Consider the following 13634-nt stretch of genomic DNA (forward strand, 5'->3'; position numbering starts at 1 on the left):
TTACCTGACAAATCATTCTCTTCATCTCTGGACCAGGACATTTAGCTTAGTACATAATATATAAGTGTTGTTTTGGTCTTAATGAGCATTTGCATCCTAATACTAGGAAAGATGTACAGACAATAAGATAGCTTAGAGAGTTAGGCATACACTTCAGTTATCTGTGTGTGACCTACCGTAAAAGGTTTGATTCCTGACACAGCAGACTCATACTTACCAGTTGTATCAATTGAGTGCAATTACATTGGTTAATATCACCGCATATTATTACAGCACTTAGAAGCCAGATAATGTCAAAGTGAAACATAATATAAACATGTATATTCATTTACTATTGTCTTTGTGTTACCACAGCATAATGTATCATTCCTAAATCATTTTACATCAGTCAACTTTAACCATTTAGCAAATTCTGCGGAAATCCTATTCTTGTCCACCTTACATAAAGACAGGTGACCTGCAGTAATTGTTTCCTCATGGGGGGTGCATTGTTCAGCACAATACTTTGTTGGAGTAGAGCAGTGAGATTTGCCTAACTGAAGAAGCATGCCACTAACACCCGGCTTCCTGGGGTGGTGCAAGCTGCATCCGCAGGGTTGTGTGTCCCATACAAAGGTCCAGAGTCAATGCCACAATGTTGCTACAGAACCAGTGACGCCATGGTGTACATCACCTTAGATAGAATTTGAAATGTTCTGGTCTTATTCGGGGGGTTGGGGCCTCAAGACTGCAGCTCTTGGCGGTTTGTGCCTCACCTCACTATGGGGCTTGGGGCATGGGCGTGGAGTCGGAGTTCATGGCCTCTCCCCTCATGGCATTTACTTTTACACCTATTAGAGAACTGAAACACGGGTTAATCAGCCTGTTTCTCCACTCTTGCAGGCAAAAAGATCAATACTTTTCTGTAATCCATCTTGTTAGGGAGAATTCTCAAGAATGTGCTAATTTCCCTTACCTTTTGAGACCCCCAGCAACTTTGCTGGATTTCTGGGACTTAATTATTTACCTGGGAAAAGTGTGAGCCTTTTTTCCCACTCTTCCATGTATTTTGTGTGTGTCTAACTTTTGTGTTCTTTGGTTATGGAGTTTTAAAACACTCCAGTGGCATCATCTTTTTCTGTGTGTCACACAGCACCTTCAGTGCAGTGGCCCATGGGTGTCTTTCAGTCTCCCCAAGGTTTAAATACCTTCTCTGGGACTGACTACCGTCTCCCAGAGCATGTGAAGTTAAATTGGCTTTACTATTCTTTTTAAATGTACTGACCCAGCACACACTATCTTCCAATAGGGTGATGGAGGGGTTGCTTAGCTTCCCCTGAGTCAAAACACTCATGTAACAGTAAAATGTTACCTTTTCCTATTTTAAATGGCTGGTGGCAGTGGTTTAGATCAACTACTGTGATTTTTCGCAACCGCTAACAACGGTAGCTCAAAATCAAGGGTAGCCATGTTTTTCAGTATGGCGCCCAAGACCTATCTGTAAAAACAGACTCTGGTCAACTTCTTTGCCATTTCATTTTGGGAAAGTCGTTCTTGTGTTAAACTCTGCGCCCCAAACCAGGTTTGGTCCCTTTGTTCGTGCCCGTTGGTGGGCTTCTGTGCTGAAGCCCTCCTCTGGTGCCAGAGTGTCTGGGATGGACAGGATATGAGGGAGGTGCCCGAAACTCCCTGTGCTTAGTTTCCTAGGAGACCTGAATGCACTCTGGTGTGATTGGCTGGCTGACTGGGTGAGTGACAGCCAGGCTGAATAAATGGGGGAAAACTGTTTAAAAGCAGGTCTCTAGGACTTGGAAAGCAGAGTCGACCACTGGAATGAAAGAACCGAAGACGAGCTGCAGGAAGAGGATTGCTGCAACTCCTGGACGACTGGTGAAGCCGTGCTGCAGGTCTGAATTGCCTGAAACTCCAATCGAGAGAGAAGCCCTTCAAGCTTGACTTCTTCCCTTGAGTTTGGTGGGAACAACCAACTCGTAAGCCACCTGGACGACGTCCTATTCTGGTCAAACAGTATGCTGCTTGATAACCAGATAGCCAGAGGGAAGGAAACCAGTTTGTGGTCTTTAAGGCACTTACACCTTAAAGCGATGTCTTGCTACAGCTTTGGCCTCATCCCTGGGCAGTGCAGGAACCTCCTGACGTCCTCCTTCTTGTCCCCACGACTGAAGCTCAGGAACTGCAAGACCTGCTCGGACCTGCCAGGAACAACTGCCTCTGCTACAGCTTTCTCCATTTAAAAAGGTACTGTGCAAACGCCGTCTGGAAATATTTTCAGCCATCGAGAAAGTGTGTGAAACTTTCCTCAACTTCAAAGGTTCATCCTTCTCTAAAAATTCGTCAAACTTTTCGCCTAGCAAATTCTTCTAATCTCTGTGTTAAAGACTTAACCATTATATATCAGAACTGTGCTATCCTAGACAAAAGACTCTGAACCATTGACTTTGGCCCAGGCCTGTTGAGAAGAATTGCTGGTTTTATGTAACTGAAACCCTTTGCTCTGCATATGAATGTATTTGGGCTGTCTATTCTAATAGCCTTGTCGTTTGCTCCCTTTTCTAAGTATCTGAAGTGCCATTTTGCTCCCACTTTATTTTGGAGCTAAACTTGTTCATTTACTTGCCGGTTGGATTTTTGTGGTTTATTAGTGTGTGATATTGAGCTGCTTGTGCTAGTGTAATGTTTTTGAACTAAATGTGTAAATAAATATATATTCTTTTACCAAGAAACCTTGAGTAAGTGTTTATTTGAATCACAGTATTATTGGTCCTTTGTGTAACTTGTTCTACTTCTCACTTAAACTCTTCAGATAAGTCTGGTTGCTCAGCCATCGCAACCACTTTACTGTGAAGTAAAGGCTTGTACCAAAGGTGAAATTGTGCTTACACTTTTAGTCCTAATTGCCTGTAGTGTTCCCAAAGTGTACGGCTGGTGATTCTGTCTAACACATCTCCGTCAAAAGTTTCCACGCAGGTAGAATAAATCCCAGTCCATGGTGGCTCGTCGTTTGTAATACAGTAGTTGCCCAAGTGTTTTCCATAACCCAACTCATAGTGTTGCTCGGATGAAAAAGGTATTTCATAAATTCTGAATGTATTCATTGTGTATGTGAATACTGTTTTCGAATCTAACAAGGTAAAGCAATGTGAGGTCAATAATGTGTATGCACACATTCGTGTTTGTTCTGTATCATCCTTCACTGGTGTTTCTGAAAGGCAACATTACTGCAATACGAGTGACGTCACTACGTCCTTTGTGTATAGGATCATGATGGAAGCAGAGCCGTATCAATGTATTGAGGTGGAGCCAGGTGTCAACACTATGCATATAGGGGCCGATTCATGGAAGTTATTGCGCAGAAAATAGGCTACATCCGCCCAATCTGCACGCGCAATTCTGTTTGTCGATTCATGGAATCAAATGTGCTGCACTTTTCCTGGACTTGCATGGATTTTGCACAGGGCTGGCACACCTGTGCAAGCTGTCGAGGGCCTTGCGCGAGCCTCTGAGCATAGGGTGGGCATGGCCTAAGCAGAAGGCTGGGAAAGGGGTGGAACACCTGAAATGGGTAATAACTTCCAAAAAAGTGGGGGTTCCGAGCCGTCCCTCCCACGGCCACTATTGCACGGTAAGACACGTGTTCATGGAATCGATCGCACAACGTCTTGGCTGGGAAATGCCCACGCAAGTCCTTAATATGATCTGCCACCCGATGGCTGGCGTACGTACACTTGCACGTAGGATTTCCAGAGGGCAGGTGGGAATCCTATGTCAGTTATCGGGGTGCGTATACTCAATTGGGGTTCCGATGTAACGTATGGGTGCGCGTAAACTGTGTAGCGGGGGTGCAGGAAACTTTCATGTGGGTCTGCATGAACATTTCCCGAGTTATTGGCGAGTTACGATTTTTCATTTGCATGTTGTTAGGTGCCGGATACAGTTACGGGTGACCCCCGGGGTGGGTGCAAAGGTAGCTGATCTGGCAGTTTCGAGCTTTGCGTGTGGGCGTGTCAGGGACATTCCAGCCATGACTTGCGAATACAGTTACCTTGCGCGAACAATCCCATGAATACGCATTGCGCACAGATTTTCTTAATCACGCAGGCTTTTTCCGGCATGGGGCCATTGCACAATTTTGCGTGTCATTCCATGAATTGGCTCCATAATCTATCTACAAAACAATACAATGTAAAGCATCCAGTGTTTAGCAAGGCAGTGTCATTTTTAACCTACGTTTCCCATATTTGCTTGGCTATCAAAATGTACCTTTATGCAGGTACTTTTCTGAAATCCACATGACAGATACACTATAAACTTATTTCATCCAAGTACTATTCACTTTAGCCTTATTTTGCTGCTAGCTAAACCGCCAAACCCCATTAAAACCAAGGACACCGATGTATCAACGTACATGCGTCTTCCAGCCGATGCTTCACAAACATTATTCAGATAAAGGAGTAATGTAGTTTTTTGCTGAACCATAGGAAGCATGTGGGTATGTGTCGCATAATCTCTGCTAACCTGACACTCAGCTGTGCACTAATTATGCTTTCTTTCTGGGTTTTTTTGTAGGAAGGATTTCTGTGTCCATAAAGATGAACCATGTGACACCGTTGGTAAGTGAACACGTGACCATTCAATGATGCAGTGTATGCAATGGAACATACCCAGAAAGAAGTCGAGCATTTGATTTTTTTTGATCATAGCACAGGACATGTCCAAAGCAATCCTCCCTATATCCCAGTGGGCCATTTTAAAAAGTCTGACCTTCTGAAAACCTATTCATCCTATAAGCAAGGTTCACCTATTTCCAGTGGTGGACAGGCCTAGCTGGAACTCTGGAGAATTTCCAGTAGGCCACTGCACCATTGGCCTCTTTCCTGCAGGCACCTTGGTTTTTAGTTTGGGCTATTAGGTGTCACCTTTGGTGGGACACATGTGGCCCTAAACATGAGGTATGTTCTTAAATCCTTGAGTTTCCTCTGAGGGAGAAAGAGCATGTGCAAAGAAGGGCATGCCCAGGCTTTTTGCCATGCTGTAAGTGATATAGTTTGGGGCCCCCAAACGACACAGTGATTCTACAGGTTTTAAATCCTTCACGTATCCATCAATTCTGACATGGATAAAGAGGCACATGAACAATGAGAAGGGATGCTCTCCCCTGCAGCAGATCATCACATACCAAACTGTCCCTTTTTGTGCCTTTCACTAGTTCCTTACCGGAAGGAACCCCTGTACTGCTTCTACTCTCAGTTCCAGAGTTAATGTGAAGACCTTTGATAACAATTCGCTTATAGACTCTCTGAAATATATGTCATTCAAGAAGGAGTTCTTTGAACATTCTAAAAGGTTTTTAATTAAAAGGTACCACACATTTAAAAAAAAGAACATGGTCAAATTCTTTGAATGCCAGAATGGTAACGACACCTGCATTGTCTCATCACAGTCGCCAACGCTCACTAGTATGTAGCTGTTCTCCCAGCTCCTGCCCAGACCTTTGACCAGATTATGTACAAAAGACGGTTATAAAAAGCTTGTCACCAAAACAATAATGTGCAATCTTAATTAAAATGTTTGACAATCGTTCACAATTAGTCCATTTTCTGCTAGCAAACCAAAATGGATATGTCCTAACATGAAGGAATATATCATTTCCAAAGCGATGCCTTCCCTATATTGAAAACAAAATGTATTAGTGGCAGGAAGGCTTATTCCACAGGCCGATAACATAAGGAAAGTATTGTAGTGTTATGCTATAACAAGTTTGTTGTTAGCATGTGAGAAAGAGGTGGCCAATATAATGATGCACCTCATTTTCAAAGCAATCATTTTAGGAAACAAACCTTACTTTACAGTATAGCAACAAGTTTGGAAACCACCCAAATGGCCGCCTCCTTAGTAAATGTGGATTCTGCCCCGAATGAGGTTGCTTGATGCACACTGGCAGTGGCAGAAGCCCCTCGAAAAAGTCGTGGGGGCAGCACTGAGGACACCCAGGGCTACTGCTCTAGAATGGCCCACATTGCAGAGGCAGTGTCCCTCGTGCATTGGCCAATGCCAGGAAATGCTTAGCAAAATATCTAGGAGAGTGACAGTGTTTCATGAATGCTGGGCAGTAAGTAGAATTGCAATCATATGTTTGCCATTGCTCACCATCACCTTTATTTTGCCAAAACTGGAAGTAAAGAAGGAATTTAACAAACAATATATATATATACGTACTGCACACTTTTACAAGCGTTTAACTCTCTACAGCGTGTGCACACTTCTGGGCATTACTTCATTAGCAGTTCAAACCAGACATTTACAACTGCCGCAGGGGCTTGTGGTGGGTAGCTCACTCACGTGCATTCCCTGCTCCGGAAACAGAATCAGGCCCTCAGTAAAGCAGTCCAAAAGAATAGCTCATGTTTCTACGATAATTTGGTTAAGGTTGGATAAAGACTATTTGTTTCTCCCATTTAGGCATCTTTAGCAGCATTTGAGAATTCTCACGTGGCTCAAGGGCATCTCCTGGGTATCCAATAGAGTATGATGTTCTTATGTGTATAATCGTACATTTGGACGTAAACCAGAATTAATACCTGTGTTTGGGTGTTCAGACTTTTCTTCACTTTCTTAAGTAATGTCTATGACTGTTGTTCTTTCTATGCACACACTAAGAACATTGTATTCATGGCTCCAGTAATATATACATTGGCTACCTGGACTAGGGTATTCAAGTCACTGTGTTTCAGTATTTTGTGATTTGTTAAATGGTACAAAGACTTTTTTGATAGGAGATTGAAGGGCTAATATGTCTGAAGAATTTTCCATGCGAATCTTTATTGCTGGACTAGTTCCACTCACCATGTCTTTGTTATCATTGCAATTATAAAATGCTGCTACAACACGTTAATGGACATGATGAGCTACACCCGTGACAAGTGGCAAAGTTTGAGGACTTTTATTTTGTATTTGTATAATTTAATTGAAGAACAGGCATGAATTTTGGGATCAGAAACAGTACTTAAAATAACATAATGACAGAGGGTGAAGACATTCCACAGAATGGTGCTTTTCCAATACTACAAAGATGAGAACAAGTAGTCAGCCAGTGTATGAGATGTGGGTGTGAACAAAGTGTGAAATATGCTAGGAACATATATTACAGGGTCTGCAGTAGCGACCCTGTAGTTATGGTTAAGTTTCTCATGCCAATGGAAGAACAGTTTTTGGGTGGCTTATATTTTAGGTGCCATTCGACATATCCTCACAAAACATTGCAAACAAAGTATACAGCCATCTTTGAATTATTTTGTGACGTTTTGCATTGTTTAGTAGGGGTGGGGGAAGTAATAGGGATGGTCCCAAAACTTTTGAAATACGTTTAGACATAAATGAAAAGACAAATTGCTTGTAGCTACAGCCCAAACCGCTGGAAGGATTAGCACAAAACTTGCTTCAGGATCGGTGGCCTGGTCCCGAAAGCGTGCTTTTGCAAGTTTAATCTGTCCAGTAGACTTTTAAAAAATTGTCCAAACGTAGGTACCACATTTTTTTTGATATCTCTGTCTGGTCTGCAGACTCATATTCTGATATGGTGTCCAAAGACATACCTGAGGCAATCAGGGGGGCACCTAGCATTCGGGAACATGGCATGCGGTCGATGATTGGTCAACTAAAATCATGAGGTGCGTCAAAACTTTTAAAACAGACCCCATGTTGGATTTGTGATGTGCACCTCTAGTCCGTGGACATTGCGGTAGAGACAAGCTCTGAAAAATATATTTCTGATTATTTTGAGGATGAAAGAATGTCTCAGAAGGATGGGGAGTGAAGAAACATAACAATGTATGCGTTATTGCATGTAGAAATGGACGTGGGTTTAACACCTATTCTGCAGTCATTTTTCTTGTCCGCAACCAATGCGGACAGTAAAAGGTGTTCAGGGACATCCATTGACAGTGGTGGAGTTGTGTTATATGTTACAACAATGCTTAAATTGTGTTTTATAATTATGCAATGAAATTAGTGAGTGTGACTAATAGTTATGTAGTTTTCTGCTTATTTTGAGGATGAAATATTGTCTGTGGAGGGTGAGTTAAGGAAGGAAGGAGAAATGTATTTGTTATTGTGTAAATATGGCTGGGTGGTTGTCACTGAAATTGATATAATAGTAGTAGTAGTAGTAGTAGTAGTAGTAGTAGTAGTAGTAGTAATAGCAATACATATTTTTCTGGCAACTAAAACAAAAAAAGAATATTGTATCCACCTGTGATTTTGGGTAATATTGATACCACCTGTCCCCTGTGCTTCTGCACACTAATGATACTGTCTGTGGACATTATACCCATTATGTGGCAGGGGAGAATGATGAATTATGAATTTACTGGTAAATTAGGTTGCACTGGTAAAAACCTATGAAATTAAGTTAAAAACATTATAGGGATGTTATGGTTAAGTTGCACTAATAGAAACCTACGGCATTCAGTGAAACAACTCTTGTTAAAAGGGCATTATGGGTGCAAGGTAAACTTGAAAAACCAAATAAATTCACCAGTTGTGGTAAGGTGTGTAACCATACATTGGGCCACCACCATGAACTTCTAAGACTTTTCTCCAGCTGAGCGTGGAGAGCGGTCGCCGGTGGCCTGAGGGGAACAGCAGGCCTGAGAAGCCCTGCCTGGGCCTCCGTGAGTGTTTTGTTTTGTTTTTAAAAAAAGAAAAGTTGAATTGTTCCTCGCGCTCCTAGCGCGGTGTTTGGCCTGCTCCTGCTCCCCCCTCCCACTTCCTGGTCTTCCTCTCCCTCCCCGCCTCCCTGTTCTCCGTTCCCCGGCCCACCCCTCCTACATCCGCATGTGGCCTGCCGCACTGTATTCACAGTTGAGGTATACTAGGGTGCTTTTTCTCCCCTCGCAGGATTCTCAAACTTAGGTGGCCCGGTACCTAATACGCATTACTGTTTGCTCTGATTTGTGGTATACTAGGGTGTTTTTTCTCCCGTCGCAGGATTCTAAAACTTAGGTGGCCCGGTACCTAATACGCATTACTGTTTGCTCTGATTTGTGGTATACTAGGGTGCTTTTTTCTCCCCTCGCAGGATTCTCTAACTTAGGTGGCCCGGTACATAATACGCATTACTGCTTGTTTGCTCTAATTGTGGTAACTTGTGCTTGCCGCTCACTTCCTGTCTGCGTGCTCTCGTTTCGTCTGTCTCCCCCCCCTCCCTCCCTCCTACTCCATGGTGCTCTCCGTCTCGCCTATCTTCTCTAACTGCTTCTCCATTGACTATCCTGCTCTCCTCACTAAATCTGGTAGGAAAAAGTTTAAAAAGGACATCCTGGTCTCCAACCCAGGCCTCCCTATCGCTGACACCTACACTAATGCCTGCTCTAAGGAAACTCTCACTGACATCCTCTTTTTCGTGCCTTCGCCTGACCTATGGACCCTTCATATGGTCTCTGTGCTCTCTGCTTTCTCCTCCTCTCCCATTAATGGTGGCACCCGTTGGGATGTCCTCTTGGCCCCCTTCCGCTCCTCTAAGGCCATCATTAATGTCTACGCTAATGGGACCGTCTTGGTCCAAGGCCCTCAGGCCAACCTTCACCTCTTGGATAGACGCTTCCCACACCTCATCAACTTCCTCTCCTCTCCTGCTGTCCCCCCTCCTCTATCCTTGGCTACCTTGCCTCTACCCTCCCTCCCTGCCCCCTCTCGTGCTCCTTCTTCACCTCCTTCTTTAATACCTCTGCAGGGCATACCTCTGAGCTGTACCCCTCCCCGGAAGTTCTTCAAGGATGGCAGCCTTCTCCACATTGCCACACTAAACACTCGCTCTGCCATCAAGCACTCCTCCAATATCTGTCACCTTCTTGAGGAACTGGACCTCGACGTCCTTTGTCTCACTGAGACATGGTTCACAGCCAGCTCTGCCACCTGCTTTGACACACTCCTACCTGACGGTTACAAGATCCTCTCCATGCCCAGGCCCAACCGTGCAGGGGGGGGTGTTGCCCTTATCTTCCCTGAGTGGATTCCTGCCACTGTCACTCCTACGCAGACCTACTCCTCTTTTGAATGTCTTGTCTGCCGACTCTCTCTCTCTCCTAGCCATTCCCTTACCGTGGCTACTATCTATCGGCCACCTGGTCAAATTTCCTCCTTCCTCTCTGAGTGGGCTGACCTCTCCTCCGCACTCCTGTCCTCAACCACTCAACTCCTCTTTCTTGGCGACTTTAACATCCACCTTGATGCCTCCAGTCCCCCCACTGGTCTCTTTCGTGACCTCTGCGACTCTCTCTCACTCTCTATTCTCCCATCTGGGCCTACTCACTCTGCTGGGCACACTCTTGATGCTCTGATCTCTTCTGACCTTCCCCTCTCCGTCCCTCTCTCCACTCCTCTCTCCTGGAGTGATCACTTTCTCCTATCCTCCCACCTCACCCTGCCTACCCCACAGGCAAAGCCACCCTCTTCACTGCCACCCACCTTCTCGGTCATCCGACCCATGAAGCGTGTGTCAGTTGAGGCTTTCGCTGCTACCTTCTCGCCCCCCCCTGCCCCTTCGGCTGACTCCCACCCTGACACAACCCTCTCCATGCTCCACTCTGCTATATCTGTTACTCTTGATATCCTTGCCCCCGTCATGAGAATCCGCCTGAAGCCCAAAGCCAAATGTAACTCCTGGTATGACTCGGATCTCGCCACCCTAAAACGCAAGTGCAGGGTTGCAGAGAGGAAATGGCGTGCTTCATGTTCATCCTCTGACAAACTGGCCTGCCCCCTGCTCCAAAGGCAGTACCGGCTCTCCGTTCTCACCAAGAAGAGAGCCCTTATCCAAGCCCGCATCTCTGCGGCATCAAACAACTCCGCCGAACTCTTTAAAATCTGCAAGGAGCTGGCCAACCCTAATGCAGTCTCTACCTCTCCTGTCCCCTCCCAGGCCCTCTGCACTGCACTGGCCTCTCACTTTATCTCTAAAACTCAGGACATCCTGTCCTCGCTCTCCTCCTTTCACCTCCCTCCCTCCCTACCCGGCCCTTCCTCTGGCCCTTCTGCGGTCACCCCTCCTCCCTCTTTCTCTGCCTTTCCACCTTTCTCTGCTGACGAGGTTTCCAGACAAGTCTGATCAATGAAAGTCTCGTCTAAACAGGTTCACCCCTGTTCCTCCAAAACTATCAAGGACCACATCGACTCCCTGGCTCCTGCCCTGGCTGACTTCTGCAACCACTCCTTCGCCTCTGGAGTCTTCCCTTCCCCCCTCAAGCACTCCCTTGTGCACCCTCTTCTCAAGAAACCCTCCTCCGACCCCTCCTGCCCGGCTAACTATCGCCCTATCTCCATCACTCCCTTCCTGGGCAAGCTCCTGGAGAAACTGGCCATCTCCCAGCTTAACCTCCATTCTGAATCTGTTGGTAGTCTTCATGACCATCAATCTGGCTTCAGAGCTGCCAGAAGCACGGAAACTGCTCTCCTGAACATCCGTGAAGACCTGCTCTTGAACCTTGATTCCAACACTCCGTGTGTTCTCATTCTGCTCGATCTCTCCTCTGCCTTTGACACTGTCAACCATGCCATCCTGCTCAACCGTCTCCGGGAAAACCTGGGTGTCACTGGTCAGGCTCTGGCGTGGCTGACCTCTTTCCTTACAAATCGACCCTCCCAGGTCCAACTGGGGTCCTTCCTCTCCGACATCTTTTTCTCCACCTGTGGTGTCCCCCAGGGATCTAATCTCTCTCCCTGGCTGTTCAACCAGTATCTGGCACTCCTTGCCCACCGCATCGCCGCTCTCTGCCCTAATTTCCAGTTCTATGCGGACGATACCCAGCTCATTTTCAGGCTACCCTCAGCCTCCCCCTCTCCTTCCCTCATCTCTGACTGTCTGTCTCCTATCCAAGAATGGTGTGCCGCCAATGACCTCTGCCTTAATGCCAGTAAGACTGAGATTCTACTCATTGGTACTCCCACTCCCTCCTTCCCTGCAGCTCTCTGGCCTGCCTCCCTTGGCCCCCTCCCTGCTCCTACCGGCAAGGCAAAAAACCTTGGGGTCATCTTCGACTCCACACTCTCCTTCTCTCCTCATATTTCTGACGTCGCCAAGAGGTCACACTACCAGCTGCACCTCCTCAGAGGTATTCTTCCCTTCCTCTCCTTCCCCCAGAAGCTCACTGTCTCCCGAGCCCTGGTTCTCTCGAAGCTGGACTACTGTAACAGCCTCTATCTTAACCTGCCTGCCTCCACTCTCCGCCCTCTGCAACTCATCCAGAACAGAACTGCGAGACTTGTCCTTGGCCTCAAGCCCAGGGACCGTATCTCTCCAGGACTGAAATCTCTACACTGGCTCCCAGTGGCTGCGAGGATAAAGTTCAAAACCCTCTGCATTGTCCACAAGGCCTTCTGGGGCCTGGGTCCTAAATACCTTCAACTCTCTCTTCCCAAATATCTTCCTTCCCGAGCCCTTCGCTCATCCGCCTCCAATTCCCTCAGGGTTAGCCGCTTCTCGAAGCATCGAGCTGGGGGTAGATCTCTCTCCGCGGCAGGGGCCTCCCTCTGGAACAGCCTTCCTGCCTCCCTGAAACTTGAGGAGAACCATCTCCGGTTCCGGAAGCACCTCAAAACCTTCCTCTTTGCTTCTGCTTTCTCTCTCCCTCTCCCCTGCTGAACAGCTAATTAATTGTTCACTGAAACTGCACTGATCCTGCAACTGGACCACTCTTAACGGCCTCGGTCCTGGGCCCAGCCACTCTCCACTTGCACTGATGCCCTGGAACCCCTTTGCACTGCGGGACTGTCTCTGTATCCCTACAGCCCCCCTTTCCCCAGCACTTGCTCTGCACTTACCTCGCACTTGCCACCAGCTGGCCCTATTTATTTATTTATTACTTTACGCCACTTACCTTGTACTGCACTTCCCCCCCTCCCCTTCCCCTTGCACTTTTCCCCCTCCCCCATCCCTGCACTTGCGCGATCTGAATGACACCTGGCCTAGTAGGATCGTTGTCTGTCTCCCCTTGTCCCTCCCCTCCCTGCCTCGTCGCGCCTTGAAACACCTGTGTATAGGCGCGTTACAAATACCATATCATATCATATCATAAGACTAATACCCAGGACAACAGAGATGACATCACAAATGGCATAATCAATGACATCACTAATGACATCACATAAGACACCCTCTTCGGTAACAATCCTGATGGAAAGTCCATAAAAGGGTTCTGTTTAGAATAATGCCAACAATGTTTGTAGGGTGATCAGGAGACCTCTCGTGAACTACTGCATGTATCACTAAATGTACTTATGGAAACAGAAACCTTCTACTGAAGTTCTGTTGTTAATACAGCAATCTAATAATGCATACACATAGGCAATCACTGCAGCATGGACCAAAGACGTAAAGTATTCATATCTGGCTATGGTTGAGGGGTGTCTGTTATAATAACCTAGTCAGTGGGATTTTGATGGAAGGGAAGGTGTATATAGTGGGGATGCATTGATAATGAAGCATACAATCATGTATTAGCAGGTGATTTGTCTGAATTTGTGGCAGAAGGTCTGTGTAATGTCATTAATCCAATATGGTCATCATTACGGATACTAATTTCATTTTAGAGCTGTAACTGCGTTTTTGGTCATTGTATGCAAAATGTCCTAAGCAGGTT

General features: G+C 46.1%; 1 protein-coding gene across 1 annotated transcript in view; it reads left to right on the plus strand.

Moving 5' to 3' along the window:
• ADAMTS19 (ADAM metallopeptidase with thrombospondin type 1 motif 19) overlaps positions 1 to 13634 on the plus strand; it is a 2156963-nt gene that overhangs the window by 653911 nt on the left and 1489418 nt on the right. The window contains exon 7 of the mRNA XM_069625625.1: positions 4571 to 4610. Coding sequence (XP_069481726.1) covers positions 4571 to 4610 — 40 coding nt within the window. The remainder of the gene's footprint in view (positions 1 to 4570; positions 4611 to 13634) is intronic.

This window comes from Ambystoma mexicanum, chromosome 6p, assembly GCF_040938575.1.
Source record: "Ambystoma mexicanum isolate Mex_15411 chromosome 6p, UKY_AmexF1_1, whole genome shotgun sequence".
Lineage (NCBI taxonomy): Eukaryota > Metazoa > Chordata > Amphibia > Caudata > Ambystomatidae > Ambystoma > Ambystoma mexicanum.